Below are 22430 nucleotides of genomic sequence, written 5' to 3' on the forward strand. Positions count from 1 at the left end.
TAAGCAGCAAGGACTTATTCACTTTAAATCCATAGAATTAGAACTCCAACACCTTGGAAGCTCTGCATATTCTGAATTAAGAATGGACTAAACCAGTGGTCAGCAAACTGCAGCTCACGAGCCACATTTGGCTCTTTGGCCCCTTGAGTGTGGCTCTTCCTAAGCCTTGGGAGTACCCTAATTAAGTTAATAACAATGTAACTATCTATATAGTTTAAGTTTAAAAAATTTGGCTCTCAAAAGAAATTTCAATCGTTGTACTGTTGATATTTGGCTCTGTTGACTAATGAGTTTGCCGACCACTGGACTAAACCATCCAGAGAGAAATGGTTATTAATCCCTTCATCCCAGCTGACTAACCACCACGCACCTTCCAGAGCCTCAGCTGGACTCTGGAAACCGAGCTACCCTCCTCTGACAGCAAATCAAGCCACAGGCAGTCAGGAAAGTCTAACCACTGCCCTTCCTCCTTCATCAAAAAACAGGCCATCTATTTTTCTCTCTTCCTAAATGTATACAGCTTTTAATACATCCATCATTTTGGCACACTCTACTGCAGAGCTTAATAAAGGCAAAACCACTAAAATTCAAGAGATGTCAAAGTATTCCTTGTGTTCAAGGAGAAATGTCTGGCTATGACTGATGGTATAATTTCCCTACAGAACAGTCTTGTCACATGGCAAAAAAAATACATAAACATGCCCTAACCGGTTTGGCTCAGTGGATAGAGCGTTGGCCTGCGGACTGAAGGGTCCCAGGTTCAATTCCGGTCAAGGGCATGTACCTTGGTTGCAGGCACATCCCCAGTGGGGAGTGTGTAGCAGGCAGCTGATCAATGTTTCTCTCTCACTGATGTTTCCAACTCTCTATCCCTCCTCCCTTCCTCTCTGTAAAAATTAATAAAATATATAAAAAAGTACGTAAACACAAAATTCTCACAAATATGATTCTGTATGTTTTAGCTACATTGGCAACAATAATGATTTTTGTGGATGATTTTTTTACAAGAACAGAATACCACCATCACTAAAATAATTGTTTATCTTCATGAAAAGACTATTTTGCAGTCTCACTCATATCTGATAGCTAGCTGAGCTATATACCCTGAGACCCGAACAATCCAATCCCCTTTTGCCATTCCTGGTCTCACGACAAGGCCCAGTGTTTGGTTCAATTCCCTCATCTAAGGAAGACTCGGTGACCAACAGGCAGGACAAGAAATGGGGCTGTTGCCGTGCTGGAAGCCCAAGCTGCCTTTATTTAACCACATGAAAAAACCCCTGGGCAACTGGAACAAGTCAATGATTCACCAAACCCAGCTTTCAGCTTCACTCAATGTCCTTAAACTCCCCTTGTGGTTGCTCAGGGATCAATGATTAGCTGTCACCACCTCACAGGAACGCGGCACACTCCTGTTTCTCAAAAGGGGCCCTTAAATTGAGCACTCCACCGCTCAGGTGGAACCAGATGAATTTTAATAGATGTTGGTTACAGAACTTGGAGAGAGGCAGAGTTTCTGGACAAGAAAGATTTGCACTTGACCTTTGGAATCCCAGGGAATGAAAGATTTTCTGTGACCCCCCCCCCCCCCGCCCTTATCTTATTACATGTCAGACTCCACAAGAAGGGGAAGTATGACACCAAAACTCACTGCTGCTAGAAACAAGTGTAAGGTCCAGCCTTTCTCGGAAATGCTCTATCTATCCTGCTGGGAAGCAGTGATGAAGGCCAACGACAGACACAAGGCCAGAAGAACTCAGTACCTGAGCCAGACCCTGATGTGGAGAGATCGTAGACAAGATCTTGGAGCGTCTTGTCTTTGGAGAGGCACATCTCACATGAGGGATCTTCCATGTCCAGCCTCTGGCGGTTGTGATAGACACGCTGGTGATAGTTAATGACAAGGAAAACAATGATGATGATGAGAAACAGGAGGAACACTGGGCCGGCAATGATGCCGACCAGCTCCACAGGGCCCCACATGGAAGGGTGCTCAGGCTCCTTGAGGTGACCTGGGTCAAGTGAGAAAGGAGAGGGAAAGAACAAAGAGTCAAAACAAGGGAATGCACTGGCCCGATTTATCCCCAGCACCTCCCTCTAAGTGAAATGCCGTTCCCTCTCCACATGCTCAAGGTGTGCCTGACCTCTCCAGTCTATGGGGCTAGTTTGTCTGCTCTCAGATGCAAACCTCTTTAGTGCCCTTTGCATCAGTCAAATCCATAACCCACTTCGTAATTTCATGGTACTTTTCCCATCTCAGTGGCCCAGACAGATGCCAGGATCTACTCTTCAACTTGTAACTCTTTTAAGCTCTGCTCCAGTCTCTCTCCTGCTCCTCTATCTCCTCAGTGATGCCTTCTAAATGGCATCACTGCCTGTAGAGGGGTGATGTCTAACACTTCCCAGCCTTGATCACTGCCCTTTTTGCCTAATTGTAGCCCCTCTTTCCAGTATTGCCTTCACCCCACCCCAAAAGCTCCCTTCCTGAGGCTCTGGGGTTGGCTCCTTCAGAATCAGTCCCATACCAACCCACTCCCACCCCCCTCCTTGCAGGCACTCCTCAACACTCCTCAACACTCTCCCACTCCTCAACAGCCGCCTATGCCACTTGGCCACCATCCAAAATGTACCTTTCACCTCTGGGACCAACTTGACAACAATCTGCCTCCCTCAACCTCTAATCTACAAACCTGATGTGGGAGCAATCCCATCCCTTGTCACCTTAGGGCCGTGGTCGGCAATCTGCGGCTTGCGAGCCACATGCGGCTTTTTGGCCCCTTGAGTGTGGCTCTTCCTAAGCCTTAGGAGTACCCTACTTAAGTTAATAACAATGTACCTACCTATATAGTTTAAGTTTAAAAAATTTGGCTCTCAAAAGAAATTTCAATCGTTGTACTGTTGATATTTGGCTCTGTTGACTAATGAGCTTGCCGACCACTGCCTTAGGGAACTTCAAAAAGTTTACCTATCATCAAATAAAGGGATTGGGAAGTGTAGAGAAGGATGAAATGACAGGGGTGCCCCACCTCCAAGATGAGCCAATAATCCAACAAAGGTGTCCACTCACCACTGGGCACCCTCAGGTCGATCTTGTTGCAGAAGTCAGTATAGCAGCAGTGGGTGTTACGCAGGTCCTCGGAGCTCAGGCAATAGAAGGGCTTCCCAGCAGGGACCAGCTCCACTTTGGGGATGCAGGTACGCACATGGTGCTCCATCCCATCCAGGTTGAAAATGGAAACCATGCAGGCCCCATCTGTTTCACACGTGTAGTTGGCCTGTAGGCAGCTGGTGCATGTACACAGCAGAGCTGCAGGAAATTTGGGAGTAGACATTGACATCAAAGATTAGATCTTATCCCAGGTCCTTTCACAAACTTAGAATATCATTCCTTAGCATCCTTAATGTTCCAAAATAAGGAGCTTTTATAGAGATCAGGTCAGAAAGATGATACTGTCAATGGAGACACAACCTTTTCACCTGTTTATTCAGCTCACAAACAAGACTTTCTAGGCCCCACCATTTTCCTCTAAGTGCTCTATTTTATGCCTCTGAGACAGAGAGAAACTACCTTTTGAACTTTGCCTTAGACTTAATACAAATAATTTTGTGACTGGGAAAGATGTTTTTCTTTAAATTTAGATGCCTAGTCTCCTGAATGCAGTCAGTATGCATACTCCCATATATTCTTTTGCTGCAGTGCTCTTTTTCCTGGCGAATTCTTACAAATCCTTTAAAATTCAGCTTAAACATCACTTCCTTTAAAAAGCTTCCCCTGCCATCCTGGCTGAGTGGCTCAGCTGGTTGGAGCGTTGTCCTGTGCACCAAAAGGCTGTGGGTTCGACCCCGGTCAGGGTGCTGCGGAAGGCAACTGATAGATTGTTCCTCACACTGATGTTTCTCTCTCTCTCTCAAATCAATAAACATATCCTCAGGTGAGGATTTAAAAAAAAAGAAAAGCTTCCCCTGACTGTCCAACATCCTCTTCCTTTAGTCCAGTGGTCGGCAAACTGCGGCTCGTGAGCCACATGTGGCTCTTTGGCCCCTTGAGTGTGGCTCTTCCACAAAATACCGACTTCTGCGCATGGGCCACGAAGTTTCAATCGCACTGTACCTGTGCGCCCGCACGTGGTATTTTGTGGAAGAGCCACACTCAAGGGGCCAAAGAGCCACATGTGGCTTGCGAGCTGCAGTCTGCCAACCACTCCTTTAGTCCATGGCAAGTACCTCTCTCATGAGGGCAAAAACAATACCCTCCAAAGAAGATAGTATCAGTGGCTACCTCATAAAGTTACTGTGAGGATTAAATGAGCTAATGCAGAAAAAGGACTCAATGTGTTTAACCCATTCTGAAGGTCCCTGGATATCACTTTAAAGAGTAATATATGTCTATATATGGTATATATATATATATATTTTTTTTTTTTTCCTTCAAATTGGTAGTATATGTAATCATCTCTGGGCCTAGTGAGTTTTGCTGGGTGTGTAGTATACATAAGTGTAGACTATTGGCAGGAAATTACTGTAAGTGAATTTGTGCCTCTGAAAGCTAGTTCAGCAGCCCTGGAGTCTGAAATCCTTGATTTATCTGTCTAACAGGAATAGCACAGACAGCAGCAGTTGGTTCTGCCCAGCACTGTCTCCCCTGAGCCTAACCGAGCCCTGACCTTTGGGAGGGGCAGGAGTGTGGCTTTAGCCACTACAATGCTTAGGTTGGGACTCACAGGGGATGGAGGTGGTAGGGCCCACCCAGGTCCCAGACTAGACACTAAGAGGATACTATCTGGGTACCGAGTGGGAAGGTATTCAAACTAGGGCCCCCAGAGAAGAGACATACATGACCAGTCCCATGAAAACCCAGTCTGTTGTAACTCACCCCTTTAGGCTGTAAACAGTTTATCTTTGTCTCTTTCTCCCATACAATGGGAGGCACCTCTTGGCTTTCAAATCCAAAGGCAGATTCTAAATATCTGAGTGTCACACCCCTCCTCTCTCAGGCTTCCGTAAAGGACACATCCCTGCCCCCCCAGCCGGGGAAACAAGGAGAGAGCGCACTGACAGGTACACAGCACTGGGGCCTGTGCTTATCTTTTTCACGCGTTTGACCAGATCCCTTTCTTCAGGGAGAAGTTCCAAAACATGTAGCTACCTGCTGAAGGGTTTGGGCAGGGTTACATTTTCAAAGGCAGGAAGTTGAAAGCAGGTACTCTTTAGGCTGCATTCCAAATCTAGAAGGAATTGTCAAAGTAAATGCCTCCTAAACTTCAATCCCAACCCTTTCAGACACAAACACTAAAAGAACCTTCTCCATTTTTCTTACCAAATACCTTTATTTGCTCCCTTTTATTCACCTTGTAAACAATTTACTTCTGTGCCCTTCCGAACACTCAATCCAAAGCTTTTACTCAAGCTGCAGTCCTGTTACTTCAGGGAAGCCAATACCCACTCCTTTGTGTCAGGGGGGCATTCAAGCACAAAAGGGGTTCCCCTTGGAGTGAACACCTCTCAATACATGCACCAGGCCATCCAGCAAAGAGAACAGCATTGGGTCTATTTTGGGAAGCGAGAAGGGAAAGCGAACAACTCCAAGAGGGCTATTCTGAGCACCGTGGGACACACAGGCCAGACCCGCAGCCGCCTTTTGAAAAAAGCTCACTTCAGAGTCGTCAATTGGGAGCCAGGAGTCTCTGATTCCAGATACGTAGCCTCCTTTCATTGGTTCACGGCCCCTTTCACAGTGATTCATCCTGGAGGACGAACACACCCACACGTGGCTCATTATTTTTGGGAAGTACTTAAACAATCTTGGTGTAAGACAGGAAAGAACAAAAGTGGTGAAATCTATGCTAGACTGGACGAGGACCGGAAAGGGGAGGAGGGCCTTGTAGGTTTGTGATAAGGAATTGAGCAAGTCCCTGAGTCTATCTGGGCCTTGGCTGCCTCACCAAAAAAGACCATTTATCTTACAGAAATGGTATAAAGATTAGCCAAACATCCCTTAAGTGCTGTGGGTGCTCTGAGAAAGACTCTCTCTGCACCTATCTGTGTACGTCTATATGTTTTACAGTGAGTGACAAGTCTGAGAAAGATCTATTTTTAACATAAACATCACTACTGCCCACACCCCTGAAAAGGTTTCAGTTACTATCACTGGAGCCACGCGGGGTATCACAGCAGGAAACAGGTCAGAAAGACCTGGCTCAAATACCAGCTCTAATATTAATCACATGACCTTGAGCAAGTTGGGAACCTTCATGCACCCTGGTTTCCTAATCTGTAAAGTGGAACTGTTAATAATGATGTCACAGGACTAGGTAAGAATGAAATGAAATTAAAAAGTGCTTAACAAGTAGATGCTCAATAAATTTTAATCCTAACTCTCAATGTAAAACTCAAACACACTTAACATTTGTCCCTTTATCCATTCATTAGGGAGTGGCAAGTTAAAGCAAGACCACAGCAAGAACTGCTGTTGGAGCCTTGGCTCTGCCAGTAACTGAGTCGCGTGGCTTTGGGCAAGTCATGTAACCTCTCTGAACCTCATTTTCCTCATGATTAACCAGAAAGAAGAGACTGAACTAGATGACCTCTAAAATCCTCCAGCTGAAATGTGAATCCAGTTTATTTCTAAATTCCACATTGTTTGCCTCACTGATCCAACACTGGGAAGTTCTGCTTTAAATTTTATATACCTTATCCTGAACTTTAAAGACAGACATTATGGCTAGCCTTCTGTAAATATTCATTTTTCACTAAAACAAAGTAAGTGATAATAAAATTACACAAACATCTGAATTTACTATAAATTTGCTATAAGTAACAAATCTAATTTTAATGTCTTTGAAAAGCTAAATCTGGATTAATGATAACAGCCTTTATAATGTTTCATATTGACTCATCAAGTCAAATCAGTCTACACATGCGAATATAAACAACACATACCTAACAGTTATGTAGTTGAAATAACACAATTAGGAAAACCAATCACAGAGGAGTAACAAAATCATTCTACACACAAACAGGTTAAAAAGTGGTCGGAACAAAATTCCCACTAGCACAGAATTTGGTTATTAACAAGCTAGTCAAACCTGAACTAAAAAGGCAAAACCGCTTTGGCAGGATTTGAACATGGTTCCAAAATATGGTTAGAAGGTGGTTTGTGGTAGGAAATAAATGCAAATTTGACTCGGGAGAGAGGCTGTGTTTTGAGGAAGGCTGATGAAGGCTGACAAGTCCCAGCTCGGGCAGATTCGGCCCAGCCGCACACTGCGGAGGCTCTAATACAGCCAGGTCCCGGCAAGACAGCCTCACCACGGGCCGGACACTGGTTCGGTCCCCTCTATTGCCCACGGGCAGACACTGGGAAGACACTGGTGAGGCTGTGGCTCACTGGCAGTTCCTAAGAGCCACCATACAGGGCTGGGCTCCTGCCACTCGCCCAGTGTTAGGCCTGAGACCATATCGCCAGGCGACGAGGTGCAGGAGAGCACAGGGGTGGCACAAACCTCAAAAGGTCAGAGGCACACCGCAGAGCGTGCATGCCTGTCCTGGGAGATACAGGTGTGTGAATGTTCTAACATGTTTTAAAGCTATAGTGTTTATGATCTGTAGCTTATGTGAAGTGCTTCTTGGAGGTAAGTTTCATCAAATTAGTTCTGGTGTGGAGCACTGCACACTCAACTTGCCACTTCAAACTTCACCAGGCAACCTCCCACTTGTAGCGTATCCAATACACCTGGTGCCCAAATCAGCCTGTGCTGCCCTTACTCTTCATTTTTTACAAGTTGATCAGAAAGTCCCTCTCAGCCTTCATTCTTCCATCAGACAGGCCAAACTATCGGAATACCCTATCACAACCCAGGATCATTTTAATTATTCTTACAAGGACCTTATCCAAACCCCCTATGTCTTCCTTAGGATCGAACAAGGACCACAACTCTGCACAACTCTGTGATACTGAATGGCCAAAGTGATCTTAAAAAATTAAAAAATAAAGTTGGAGGACTCACACTTCCTGATTTCAAAACTTACTCCAGGCACAAGCATAGGCATATAAATCAATGAAATAGACTTGTGAGAAACAAATCTATACATCTAAGATCAACGGATTTTTGAGAGGAATGTCTAACAGGGGTCCTCAAACTACGGCCTGCAGGCCACATGCAAATACAAATATTGTACTTGCTCCCGTTTTGTTTTTTTACTTCAAAATAAGATATGTGCAGTGTGCACAGGAATTTGTTCATAGTTTTTTTTTAAACTATAGTCCAGCCCTCCAACGGTCTGAGGGACAGTGAACTGGCCCCCTGTTTAAAAAGCTTGAGGACCCCTGGTCTAGAACCTTCAGGGGGAAGACAAGTCTTCAACAAATGGTGCTGGACAACTGGATAGCCACATGCAAAAAAAAAATAAAAAGAAAATAGAACCCTTAACTTCCACCATAGACAAAAACTAACTCAAAATGAATTAAAAATCTATATATAAGAGTGAAACTTATATTCTACAACTTAAAAAAGAAAACAGGGGCAAATCTTTGATTTTGTATTTGGTAATGGTCTCTTAGATATCACACCAAAAGCACAAGCAACAAAACAAAAATAGATAAACTGGCCTTCATAAAAATTAAAAACTTCTGTGTACCAAAGGATAACAAATATTAAGAGGGTGAAAAGAAATCATATATCTAACAATGGTCTAGTTACTAGATTCTAGTATATACACTAGACTCTAGTATATAGAATATAGAAAGAACTCTTACAACTCAATAATGAAAAACAATTTTTTTAAAAAATATGTTTTGATTTTTTACAGAGAAGAAGGGAGAGGGACTAGAGAGTTAGAAACATCGATGAGAGAAACATTGATCAATCGCCACCTGCACACCCCCCACTGGGGATGTGCCCGCAACCAAGGTACATGCCCTTGACCGGAATCGAACCCGGGACCCTTGAGTTCACTGAGCCAAACCAGTTAGGGCCGAAAAACAATTTTTAAAAAAATGGGCAAAGGACCTGAACAGACATTTCTTCAAATAAAATATACAAATGGTCAACAAGTTCACGAAAAGATGTTCAACAAGATCTCAAATACAAAAGAATTTCAAACTCAAATGCAAATAAAAACCACAAGATATCACTTCATACCTACTAGGAAGGCCAAAAGGAAATGAAAAAGGAAAACAGCAAGCACTGGTGAAGACCAGAGAAACTGAAACCTCAAGCATTGCTGTGGAAACGGCTCGATGGTTCCTCGATAAGTTAAACATTGAATTACCATATAACCCAGTAATTCTACTCCTAGGTATAGTATATTCAAAAGATTAAAAACAAGTGTTCACACAAAAATTTGTACACAAATGTTCATAACAGCACTATTCACAATAATTAAAAGATAGAAACAACCCAAATGGCCATCAAATAATGAATGGGTGAACAAAATATGGTATATTCATATAATGGAATACTATTCAGCTACAAAAATAAATAAGTTATTGACATATACTACAATATGGATAAACTTTTAAAAACCATTATGTTAAGTGAAAGAAGTAGCACATTGTATGATTCCATTTATATTAAATATCCAGAAAGCAAATTAACCCACCGCCCCCCCACCCCTTTGACAACCTAGGACCCTTCAGTCCACAGGCCCTATCTACTGGGTCAAACTGGCTAGGGCTACAGTAATTATTGATCTAGACAACAGCCAATGTGTTTATGAAAATCCTTAATTTAAAAAGTCAGATGTTGCCTGGCCGGCATGGCTCAATGGTTAAGTGTCAACCTATGAGCCAGGAGGTCACGGTTCAATTCCTGGTCAGGGCACATGCTTGGATTTCGGACTTGATCCCCAGTAGGGAGCATGCAGGAGGCAGCTGATCAGTGATTCTCATCATTGATGTTTCTATCTCCCTCTCCCTCTCCCTCTCCCTTCTTCTCTGAAATCAATAAAAAAATATATTTTTTAAAAATGGAGGTATTGCCTGGCTGGTGTGGCTCAGTTGAATGGAGCATCATTCCATACACTAAAGGTGGCAGGTTCAATTCCCAGTCAGGACACATACCCATGTTGCAAATTCGATCCCTGGTCTGGATGTGTGGGGTAGCATACGGGAGGCAACTCATCCATGTTTCTCTTTCTTCCTCTCTCTCTCTCTCTCTCTCTCTCTCTCTCTCTCTCTCTCTCTCTCCCTCCCTCCCTCCTTCCCCTCCCCTTCCTCTCTGTAAAATCAATCAAAAAATTTTTTAATATTATTTTTTTTAAAGAAGGTGGTGTCTGGCAATAAACTGTCACAAAATAGAGGTAGGTTTTCCTGAAAAGGGGAAGTGTAGTGGGGAGCAATAATGGGGCACTGACACTGCACCAAGCAGCCAAAGCTCTAACTAACCAAATTAGAAAAATCTTGCAGTAAAGTGATCAGATGTTATTGGTAAAAAAAAGACCCAAGTTACACCTTCAAGAGCCATAATAAAGTCAAATTTCATATGTGTAGTTGGTGGTACCTAAAAAAACACACAAAATGTACTGGTAAAAGCACTTATGAAAAAACGTAACTGACTTCATAAAGGAAGCTATTTGTATGAGGAGGGAAAAAACCCCACAGATTTAACAGTAAGATACTTGATAAGCTTGCTCTTTAATCCCAATCTGGGAAAAGGTCTCGGAATGGAGTCTGCATGAGAGAAAGGTGTTTGAAAAGCCAGCTTCACACTCTATCTATTCTACAAACTGCCTTTCTGACATTCTACTTGGAGAGCTGTTTAAACAAGTTCACCCCTAAGCCTCAGGTCTAGAGAATGAAAGCTTTGTTCTCGCTCAAAAGAGATGTTTGATGTTTATGGTAAAGAGACCTGTCAATGCAACTTAATTTATGGCTGACAGTAAATACCTGAACACCCAGCAAGGGCCCACCTGCTGCTCGGGAGAGTGTCAAGGTAACACCAGAACGAGTGGCATCATTGCGATGGAGCAAGTCCAATGTTGCAGGCTCAGCCACCATGTTTAAACTATCCACCAGTAACTTGGTTTTACTAACAGTTTACAACGAACATGCAAAAACACTGTTTTCTTTCTTTGTTGTACATAAGTAGACATATTTGTGGCTCATTAGGGCAGGGAGGATATTTATGGTGATATTCTGAATTTATTTCCTGATCTATTTATGATACTATGGATGAGTGGAAAGGAGATGGTGTACATCAGTTTTGAGTAAGAAAAAGGATAGGAATGGTTTCAGGCATCTGGGACAATGAAAGAGAAGAAAAAAATTCAGCCAGGGCTGAGAATAAAACTAATGAGGTTGAAATCAAGTTAATTTGGCTGGAATAAAATAGGTGGTAGAATAAATGGAGATGAAAGAGGTGAGGTAGAAGAGATATTATGACATCCCAAGTAACTCACAAAACGTCTGTGATATTTTTGAGTAACTGGAATAAAACCTGCATATACAGGAGATGATAAAATTATAGCAGGTCAGAATTGGAATTATTTACCTAGGATTTTGCTGAGAGGACAGAAAAAAGCAAATTTATTACGTACTTAAAGTATGTTGCCCTAACCGGTTTGGCTCAGTGGATAGAGCGTCAACCTGCGGACTCAAGGGTCCCAGGTTTGATCCCGGTGAAGGGCAATGTACCTTTGTTGTGGGCATATCCCCAGTAGGGAGCGTGCAGGAGGCAGCTGATCGATGTTTCTCTCGCATCAATGTTTCTAACTCTCTATCCCTCTCCCTTCCTCTCTGTAAAAATTCAATAAAATATTTTTTTAAAAAAGTATGCAAGGCTCTGTGACAGGACAAAGCCATGTAAAGAAGAATAAGCCAGTTTCTAACATAAATTTTTGGGGGCTGGAGGGTGGGAGAACGGGAGGAGCAGACAACTAAAAACCTCCACACTACCAATAAGGACCAAAGAGTAAAAGCAGAGAGGACGAAGCCAGTTTCTAACATAAATTTTTGGGGGCTGGAGGGTGGGAGAATGGGAGGAGCAGACAACTAAAAACCTCCACACTACCAATAAGGACCAAAGAGTAAAAGCAGAGAGGACGGGATCACTGGCCGGGGAAAGACAGGAGGACACAGAAAGTCTACATTGCAGGATGCTGGGTTTGGCTAACAGAAGGCTAAGGCCAAGAAAGGCACAAGGCATGTCAGGTCCACAGTGAATGGCCAGATGCGACAATATCAAGGTTCCAGCCACGGACGGGGCAGTAAGAGAGACGAGGCCAGATGGGACGGACTGTGATGCCAGGCTAAGGGGTCTGGCATTGATCCTGGAGGCCACATAAAAACGGTAGAAACATCAGATGCAGAAGGTGTATTTTCCCAAGTTAAAGTCAGCCCTGGGATGGAGGAAAAGTGGGAGGCTGGAGGCAGAGACTGGTTAGAAAATGACTGAGTAGGCATCATAGTATATGGCACAGTATTTAGGGCACATGCTTTGGAGTCAGACGGACCTCGCTCGGCCCCTGGCCTAACCTCGGTATGCCCCAGCTGTTTCCTAGGTGAAATGGGGACAAGAGTGCCTCCACTCAACACGTGAGTGTGCAGTAAACATTCCGTCCATCAGAAGCTTTTATTACTACTGTCGTCCAGTCAATAAGGGTATGAACTCTTCGTAATTTTGTGGTTGCTCCAACAAGCAGACAAACAGTCAATTTGTGTATAAACTTCTAAAGGGCAAAGACAGATTCTTTCCTCAGTATCCCTCTCTTTCAGCTTAGTCTGGGTATTAGAAACGAACACTGATGGAATCTGAGTCAATCTTACCTACTACAATTGTAAAATGTAATACACAAACATATACCAAGATAATAAATGAAGATTTGGGGCCAGGTGGGTTCACCACAAACACTTACTTAAAAATAATACAATAATTAATAAGCGATAATACAAGAATAAACTGTGTTCCGAATACTCATAACTGTAAACCTACTTTTGCCCCACCCTGTGTGTGTACAACACATTCACCTAAAAAACACTATAGCCAAAGCACCCAAAATTTGCTCTCTCCTCCAAACACTCACAAATAGCTAGGAAAAGGCAACAGGCAGTAGACGAAAGCCACATGTGGTCAAAGTACTTTATACATGCAAGGTCCAGCGATGGGATGGCGAGTACCAGGTCTCAAGCATCCTTCAAGTTCACTGGTTGCTGGCAAACCCCGCTGCCTTGTGCACAAGGGCTGAGATCCCCATTCCCCCCCGCCCCACGCTGACAGCCACGGACCACTCTCAGCTCCCAGAGTCGGCCTGCAGTTCCTGGCCCCCGTGGCCCTGTGGGCAGTTCATATACAGATGTTTATTTTCTTTCAAGCCAGCTGGAGTATCTCTGCCTTCCTCTTTTGCAATCAGCTGAGAAAATTCTCTGCTTTCAAAGGGTTAGCTAGCTTGATTAGGTTCTGTCTACCATAACAGTCTCCCTATACCAGTGGTTCTCAACCTTGGCTGCACATTAGAATCACCTGGGAATCTTTTTAAAATCCTGGTTTCTGGGCCTCATCCTCCAGAAATTCTGTTTCTTTGTTACTAATGTTGTGGCCCCACCCCATAACAAAGAAACAGAATTTCCGGAGAATGAGGCCCAGAAACCAGGATTTTAGCTGCCCTATATGAAGATCACTGCCCTATATGAAGATCAACCATTTAGGGACCTTAATTACATCTACAAAATCCCTTCACAGTAGTACCTACATTCATGTTTGACTGAATAACTGGAAGAGGTGTGTGTAAGGCTGAGAATCTTGGGGGGTGGGAGGTAAAGGATGGGCTGTAGAAATATTTTATTTCTGTATTGACTATCTCACCTGCCAGGAAGGTAAGCTTCATGAAGAAAGGCATTTTTGTCTCTTTTTGTTTACTGTAAACAATAGTGTTTGGAATATGGTAGGTGCTCAATAAATGTGTTAAAAGAATCTTTAGACACCACAGTTCTCTCTCTCCCTCTCTCTATGTGTGTGTGTGTGTTTAATTTATTTACAGGCTGAAAATGGGACTTCTAACTATATATATAAAAATCCTGGTTCAATGAAACCATTTAGTAGGAGTCCTTGAATGTCCATATAATTTTCTCTCACCCACAATTATTTGAACAGCTTTAACAAAATACAGTTGATCCTTATCAATTATAGATTCTGTATTTGTGAATCAGCCTAATTGCTAAAATTTACTTGTAACCCCAAATCAATACTCTCGGTGCTCTCTCAGTCATTTGTGGACATGCACTGAGGGGTGAAAAATCTGAACATGTGCACGGCAGTCTGAACACACAACGCACATGTGCCAGCTGAGGTGGACAGGCAGCGCTCTGCCTGTTTCAGCTCTTACACTGTAAGTATGTGGCTTTTCATGGTCTATTTAGTGCACTGCTTTTTGCCTTTCTGTGGTTTTGTTGGTGATTTCAGTTTAAAATGGCCTTCAAGAGTAGTGCTGAAATGCTAAGAACACGATGTGCCTTACAGAGAAAATGCAAACGTTAGAAATGCTTTGTTTGGGCATGCGTTATAGTGCTATTGGCCTTGAGTCCAATATTCAATAATCAACAATGTATGTTAAACAAGGTGTCTTAAACAGAAATATGCAGAAGACAAGGTGATGCACTGATTGGTTGATGTAATGCTGTGACCAGCGGCTCACAGGAACCTAACCCTGTTTCCCCTGAGAGCAATGGTTCCGTATTTGATAATCCAGGATTCCAGTTGACTTTATAGAACATAACTACCACAAATAAGGAGATGAGTGCAATCACCCCATTTTACAGAGTTGAGGTCGATGTGGAAGGGCAGCTCCCAGCACCCTCTATCGCAGCATCCTGGTTTAGTTTCTTCACAGCACTCACAACTGATCACTGTGTTTATGTCTTTATTTTCAGTCTAAGCCACTGCAGTTGTAAATTCCATGACAATCAGGGATTTATGGATCTTTGTCCATCCTGTTCTCTGTTATTTCCTCATACCAAGAACCATTCCAGCCCTGGCTGGTTTGGCTCAGTGGAGAGAGGGTCGGCCTGAGGACTCAGGGGTCCCAGGTTTGATTCCGGTCAAGGGCATGTACCTTGGTTGCGGACACGTACCCAGTGGGGAGTGTGCAGGAGGCAGCTGATCGATGTTCCTCTCTCATCGATGTTTCTAACTCTCTATCCCTCTCCCTTCCTCTCTGTAAAAATCAATAAAATACATTTAAAAAAAAAAAAGAACCATTCCAGGCACATACCCATCTGAATGAATAAAGAATTCTCCTATATGTAATTGTGTAAATATTAGGGGTGACTGATACTATAAAGCAGCAGTTCTCAACCTGTGGGTCGCGAACAATGAAAATACATCCTGCATATCAGATATTTACATTACAATTCATAACAGTAGCAAAACTACAGTTATGAAGTAGCAATGAAAATAATTTCATGGTTGGGGGGTCACCACAACATGAAGAACTATATTCAAGGATCTCAGCATTAGGAAGGTTGAGAACCACTGCTATAAAGGGTGAAGTAGTTACTTTTATTATGTTAAATTTAACATATTAGCAAGACAAATGCAGGCTTAAGACTAAGTGGAGAGAGAGAGAGAAAGAGAGAGGGGAAAAAAAAGACTATGTGGAGAGAGAGAGAGAGAGAGAGAGAGAGAGAGAGAGAGAGAGAAAGAGAAAAGAACCCCCAAGCTGCCAGAAGTAGCACCATCTGAAACCCAGACAGCAGGTGAGATCACCTGGGATGGAAACTTCACAACTAAATTCTGGCAACTCTACAGAGCGAGGGACAGAAAGATACACTCTGCAGTAGCAGTTTCCCCTGGTGCTGCTTTTATCCCTGATAGAGAAGCCAGAGGCAGGGAGAACACACAAGGCCGAGATGGTGCCTCTGGAGCCCAAGCTCAGGTTAAACCATGTGTGAGAAACTGAGGTGAGCAAAAACCATGAGCAGGTATTCGAACCTGGCCAGGAAGCAGTGCCTGCAGAGTGAGAGCATGCAAGTTAGAAGACTGTGGGGGACTGTCAGGTCTGAGCAGCTGATTCCTTAGGAGGTTTCAGCAACCCCAGTCTAGGCGGAACTGATGGGCTCCGGATGCCTGCAGCACTTCCAGCAGCAGCAGGGTTGGTGAGAAAGAGGACTCTGGGATTTTCATTGCATAAATTCAGAGAGGAAAGTGAGAGAAGACCCCCTTACATCAACCCCTACTATAACAGACAAATAACACAAGAATTCAAGACAAGGAGGCGGGATTCCAGAATTAATGTTCACTGCTGCTCTGAGCAAAAACTGAACAGTAAACAATAAGGATTTCAAAATTAAAACAAAAGAGCCACTTCAGTATTCTAATTTAACCTTCAAAAAGAAAGACCTAAAGCACCATGAACTGAGAATTCCATTCCACCTCAACACCCTGTACTCCTGAGTTATTATGAGAACAGACTGCAACGCAATTCAACTCATGTTCCAAAATGCAACAAGCGGCTTCCACAGGACCTGCTGAAAGCAGCAGCGCGTCTCCTCTCCTCGCCTTCTGATTCATATTTTGGTAGCAAGGTTACAATTAGCTCACCAGTGGAGAATAAACCTATTTATAACACAGCAGTCCACCTGAAAGACACAATCAACTAAAAAGGTTTCTAGAGGGAAATGAAGTGCCGCTTCTTCCTGCACTGATTGCAGGTTCCCAAGGTCCTTTAGGATGAAGCCTCACCTTCCTGTGTTCACAGGCACCATGCCGGCCACCTCGCAGCCTCCATGTTCTTATGTAACATTTACATAGTGCCATAAACATACCCAGAGTTGCGTAAGAATTAAAACGTTGCCAAACCAATAAAGCCTAAAGCAGGTCACTCCCTCCAGACTGCTTTTGATTAGCACAGGTATGCTGCCGGGTCTACGATGGAAGAGCCTGTCAAAAGACAGAAATCTGACTCACCTTCAAAAATGCACAAATAAGAAGAAATTAACCACACTGTGACGCGGTGGCGCTTCTGTCAATCCCGACAGTATGTTACTCTGCCCCAAAACATAAAAAGTAACGCAACTTCGCTTGTTCACTGAAGTCAGAAACTATGTCTAAAAATACCTCCCAGCCAACTGGCTATCGGTAAGTCAGTCTCACAAATGTCCCAATAAGAGCGACACAGACTGCTTCCTTACGTTACGGAGGGAGAACCGAGGCAGTCACAGTGAGGCTCAGTGACTTATTCAAGGACAGCCTGTAAGGGAGCCACGTTGTGGGGCTGAAAACCAGCTTCCTCCCTCCCTCTGGCTCTAACCTTTAACCAGAGTAGCCATTTTATTATGTTCCAATCACATCTGCTCCAGGAGCTTTTAACAAAACTAATCAGAGATTCCCTTCCTCTCTCCAAGAGTTCACTTTCAACTGTACTTCAAAACCACGTCCACTGAATGAAGTTACAAGACTTGGCCTGAAAGGAGATTTTCAGTCTGTTCAAAGAAACTCAAAATGTTCCTATCAGCTCAACTGCTGCCATTATTATTGCTTTCTTCTTAAGAAATGAGTGTCTTCTGTTACCAACTAATGCAATTTTACATTTTTAAATATAGTGTGAAAATTCCAAAGAGAGGCCTTAAAACTTGGCACACCTATCAAATGGATGCTGTTTATATATAACCTGGAAGTCATTCGCCTTATCACTGGCCTTTTACTAGTTCACTAATTAAAAGAAACAGCTCTCCCTTGCTGTCCTCATGTCATGCCCAGGCAGCAGGCAGCAGGCAGCAGGGCTGGGGCTCCGGCTCCGCCAGCCCACCTAGGGAAGCTGACAGAGGAAGTGCAGGGGAGGAAAGCAATCAACTTCTTGTTATCATCAGCCTCTATTTTCCCAGAACTGACGTTTTACTTTAAGCCTTTTGCAACAGTGGTCTCTGCAGCATGCACTATTGGCAACTAGCTGTGTCCCGGAAAAAACTGTAGTGTCTGGCCAAGAAGTTTAAAGGCCTTCGAGAATGTTTGCTGGACACACAACCCAATTTCCAATTTACCAAAAAAAGAAACTAATTCCCTATTTTGACCACCCATCTCACCCCCACAAACACCCATTTTAGGAAGGTTACAAAAAAAAAAAAAAATGAACTCTGCCCCATTCAGAACCAGTTGGATTATCAATTAAACATTCTTAACTAAGCTCACAACAAGAAAAGCCCCACAGACACTACACCAAGTTAACAGGGAAACGGCTGTTAAAAATCTTGCATACAGTAGGGACTGGATAAAAATTCCTATGGAAGGAATTTAAAGATTTATTCATACACATATCAGGTGACAAACCTGAAGCCCAAGCCTCCTTATTTACTACCCCAGCAGAGAAATAACATGATGTTACACTTTCCAAAAACATGGCCCACAATAAGGCCCAGAAAACATTATTCACGAAAGCCATGATCTTAAATGTCAGGCTGCGTTCACACACCTTCCCTGTGTTATCAGAACCACGGCATATCACCAAGCACAGCGCACGGAGACCCAGGAACACACGCCAGGTGCTGAACACAAGTATTAGCCACTGAACAAAGACCCCACTTGCACAGGCACCACCACTGGGAACAAATATGGGAGCTGGAGACAATGAACTTGTTTCTGACACTCCAAAGTGGGATGAGGTCCTTTCCTGATTGTCTGGTGTATTAAAGGAGCCTGAACCACCTGAGAATCATTATCTGGAGTGGAGAGAGGAGAGCCACAGAACACACACTTCATCTCCCACTGCTGAAAGGCGGGGGGCTGCTGAGAAGTCAAAGCAGCAGGCTTTGTACATCAGAGCATATACAGTCCTGACAGCCTCTCCCAGATCCATCTGCGGGTCAATAATCACTTCAATATAACTGCCAAATATAACCTACATCTGCTACCCCCGTGCCAGAACACCTCGGAGACAACTCTCTTAAATGAAATATCTGAGGGTTTCATCTGCTCTTCTCAGCCCCACAAAGCATCATCAATAACACACCCGGTGGAGGTGCCACAGAAAGGTACCACCTCTCTAGCTGGGAGGGTGGGGGTGGGGTGGGGAGCCAAAGGCTGTGGGCGTTGGAAGGTGAGGGGTGTGTGCGGGCAGGGGAGGGCGAGCGGGGACGGGGGTTAAGAGGGGTCGTGCGGGAAGGCAAATCAGGACTGACCCCGGGCCGCGGAGCGGGTCCAGTGGTGGGATCTTTAAATCATCCTGAGGGTTGGAGGCGGGTTCCAGGATTTCACCTGAAAGGCGTCCACGAAGTGAGCAACTGAATGGGCCCCCTGGGGTGGGGTGGGGTGGGGTGGGGGAGGGAGGTGGAGAGCAAACACACCTAGATGAAGATTAACCATTCGGGAACCAGGTCTCCCAGGATGAGAGAGGCTCGAAGGCAAACTCCTCCCCAGCGGAGGGGCCTGGTCGTCCCACTTCCTCCAAAGAGCTCCCTCAGGGCGTGTGAATTGGGGGGGGGGGGGGGTGCCCCACTGAACTCCAGGGGCTGCGCGAAGGGGAAATGTGACTCCCTTGCCCGGAACCTGAGGGAGGGAGCAGAGGGAGGCGAAGGGATGCCCCGGGTCGGAAGGAAAGGTTAGAGACCCCTTCCCCTGCCCTCGGAGGTGCGCCTGGGCTCCCCGCGTCTGGATACCTCGGGAAGCAAAGACCCTCCCGCCGCAGCCCCACAATCTTGGCGGGAGAAAAGGCATCCCCCCAGGAGCACCTGGGGAGAGGAAACCAAGACCCCCGCCCCTGGACAAGCCGGGGGGCAAAACCATGATCCCCACATCTTTGGAAAGGAGCCCGCACTCCCTTTATGAAATATATAGGGGTGCTTGGAGCACAACCCCCGAGAGCTCCCCGAATCCAGCTCCGCCTGGCAGAGGGCTCGAGTCCTCAGGGGCCCGGCGTGAGCTCGGTCGGGGCTGGACGGCCGAGCCTAGGAGGTGAGGAGGAGCCACTGGGGTCACCCCGACTCCTCCGCGCCCCCCGCCCGGCCATATTGTGCGCGTGGGGAAGGGGCGCGCTGGAGCCCAGGCGCCGCGGCGCGAGGCCTCGCCCTCGCCCGGCCCTCTCCATCCCGCCCCCCGCCCCCGGACTCACCCTGGATTCCCCGGGGCCCGGACCCGCTGCTGCCGGCGAGCAGGAGGACGACGAGGGGGAAGAATGAGGAGGCTCGGGCCGACTCCGCCATAGTAACCGCCGCCGCCGCCGCCGCAGCCCAGCAGCGCCCAGCGCGCGCGCGCGCCCCCGGCGCCTCCCTCCTCCCGCGGCCCCGCTCCCGCCTCCCGCTCCTCCGCCCGGCGCCGGCACGTGCGCTCCCGGCGGAGCCGGCGCCGCCGCCGCCGCGCGCGCGCACCCGAAGGGCGGGGCCGGGTGCGCGCGGGCGCCCGCCTTAAAGGGGAGTGTCCCTGTTAAAGGGGTGGGAGGGGTGTGCCCCTCGGTGCCCCCACCAGCCAGTAAGAGTGCGGTAGGAGGAAGCCAGGGGAACGCGCAGCTTCCGCCCGCCCCTGCACCCCACCCAGCGCAGTTGTCTTATCCGCACCGGCCTCCTCCCCCGCGTCCACTGCCCCGCGAGTCCCCTGCGTTTTCTGGTTCCCTGCGCCCCACTGCCTGGCCTCCTGTCCCAGCAGGACCGTCGCCGCCGCCTGCTCACTGGTCTCCGCCCTGCAATGCTCCGGGCGCCCAGCAACCTGTGTGATCGACGATGGGATGCCCCTTTGCAGCACATTCCAAGGCTTTTTAATGACAGTTAGTGCTCACCCTCGGTGAGGGTGCTGGAGGGGCACTCACATGCGGCTCCTCGGTAGAACCTTTTGGGGAAACAATTTCGGCATTATGTATATAATGCCTTAAAATACTCATACCTGTTGGCCCTGTCTGCCTTCAGGAAATAATACAGAATAAATGCTTATGAAAAGTTTTAACCGTTGCATGTTTATCGCTGTAAAAGGCTAGTAACTTAACTAGGCAATTATAGAAGACAAAAAAAATTATGGTCCATCCATAGGATGGAGTATTATTTAGTAATTAAAAGGTATGGTTATAAAAAACCATGAAGTGAGAAAATGTTAAATGAATGATAATGATGATAAATGAGATCATGTTAAATTAAAAAGCAAAATGCAAAGATGTTGCCCTGTGGGGTGGCTCAGTTGGTTGTGGGGAGGGCAGTATTGAGGGTTCGATTCCAATCAGAGCACATACCTAGGTTTCCGGTTCCATCCCTGGTCAGGGTCAGGACCCCTAAGAAGGCAACCCATTCCTCTCTCCCCCTTCTCTCAAATCAATGGAAATACAGGATGTCCCCCAAAATGATACACGCTTTGATTATAAAGTCAGTGTTTATTAACATACAGTTCATTTTCAAAATTGAGTTATCAGTTATAAAAGTATGTATACATTTTGGGTGACCTCTTATATATCCTGGGGTGAGGATTAAAAACACACCCAAAGCTGTTCACAGTATTATTCTAATTTCATTATAATGTATATCGGCGTAGAAAAGGACCAGGCGATGTTATCAGTAGTCATTGCCAGAATAATTTTTTACTTTTTCTTTAAACATTTCAGTATTTTCTAAATCTTTTACAAATAAACAAGTGTTACTTTCAAATTCAGGGGAAATGCTTATAAAAGATAAAATCGCCTATATCTTTCTGAAGAGTTTACTTGCTTTGGCTTGAGAAAGAGCTTGAGATTGTAAAAAAAAAAAAAAAAAAAAAAAAGCCAAAATTATGGATCTGAATTCTCCTTTTCTTACCAATTGACAACGTGGGCAAGTATTTTAATCTCTCTAAGTCCAGTTTTATCATCTAGGTCTAGGATCTAGGGTTGGAAACGGTGCTCAAAGGTAAAAGGAGAAGTTTCTCAAATGAAGTCCTCACTTTGTAAGTTGTCACCTACTTGAAGAAGCCCCATCCTCACCAGAAAAAAACAAGACTGTAGACACATTCCCCCCCCGCCCCCCCCCCACACACACACATGCAAAGTCATGCAGAGGCACTGTCTACAAATGGGTCAGTGTAGCTAGATGAGTAAACACCTTATTTTTATACTGCTCTCCTTCACGCCCCCTACTCCCTACCCCCCCAATAGGCACCTCCCTTCTCTAGTCCATTAAACTGGTCTCCCAGACTGCACCGCCCACGCCCTAGGGCTCCCAGCTGTGGTGGGCACAGCACTAGGGGACTATGTTCGTTTCCTGGGGCTGCTCTAACACCACAAACTGGGTAGCTTAAAATAACAGAAATGTATTCTCTCCCAGTTCTGGAGGCTAGAAATCTGAAACCAGGGTGTCAGCAGGCCCATGTTCTCCCGGAAGGCTCTAGGGGAGAACCATGCCTGGTCTCTTCTAGTTGCTGGTGGTTCCCACAATCCTTGGTGTTATTCCCCAATCCTTGGCCGTGGAAGCATAACTTCAATCTCTGCCTTTGTCTTCCTATGGTCGTCTTCCCGCTGTGTGTGTATCTCTGTCCAAATTTCTCTCTTCCCATAGA

At 45.3% G+C, this 22430-nt stretch overlaps 1 protein-coding gene across 1 annotated transcript in view; it reads right to left on the reverse strand.

Annotated features, from left to right (window-relative positions):
- ACVR1B (activin A receptor type 1B) overlaps positions 1-20158 on the reverse strand; it is a 36437-nt gene extending 16279 nt beyond the window's left edge. The window contains exons 1-3 of the mRNA XM_081082266.1: positions 20035-20158; positions 3068-3307; positions 1764-2012 (exon numbers count right to left, since the gene is read on the reverse strand). Coding sequence (XP_080938392.1) covers positions 1764-2012; positions 3068-3307; positions 20035-20125 — 580 coding nt within the window. The 5' untranslated portion in view covers positions 20126-20158. The remainder of the gene's footprint in view (positions 1-1763; positions 2013-3067; positions 3308-20034) is intronic.
- Between the last annotated feature and the right edge of the window lie 2272 nt (positions 20159-22430).

The sequence above is a fragment of the Myotis nattereri genome (assembly GCF_964212035.1).
Source record: "Myotis nattereri genome assembly, chromosome: 2".
Taxonomy (NCBI): Eukaryota; Metazoa; Chordata; class Mammalia; order Chiroptera; family Vespertilionidae; genus Myotis; species Myotis nattereri.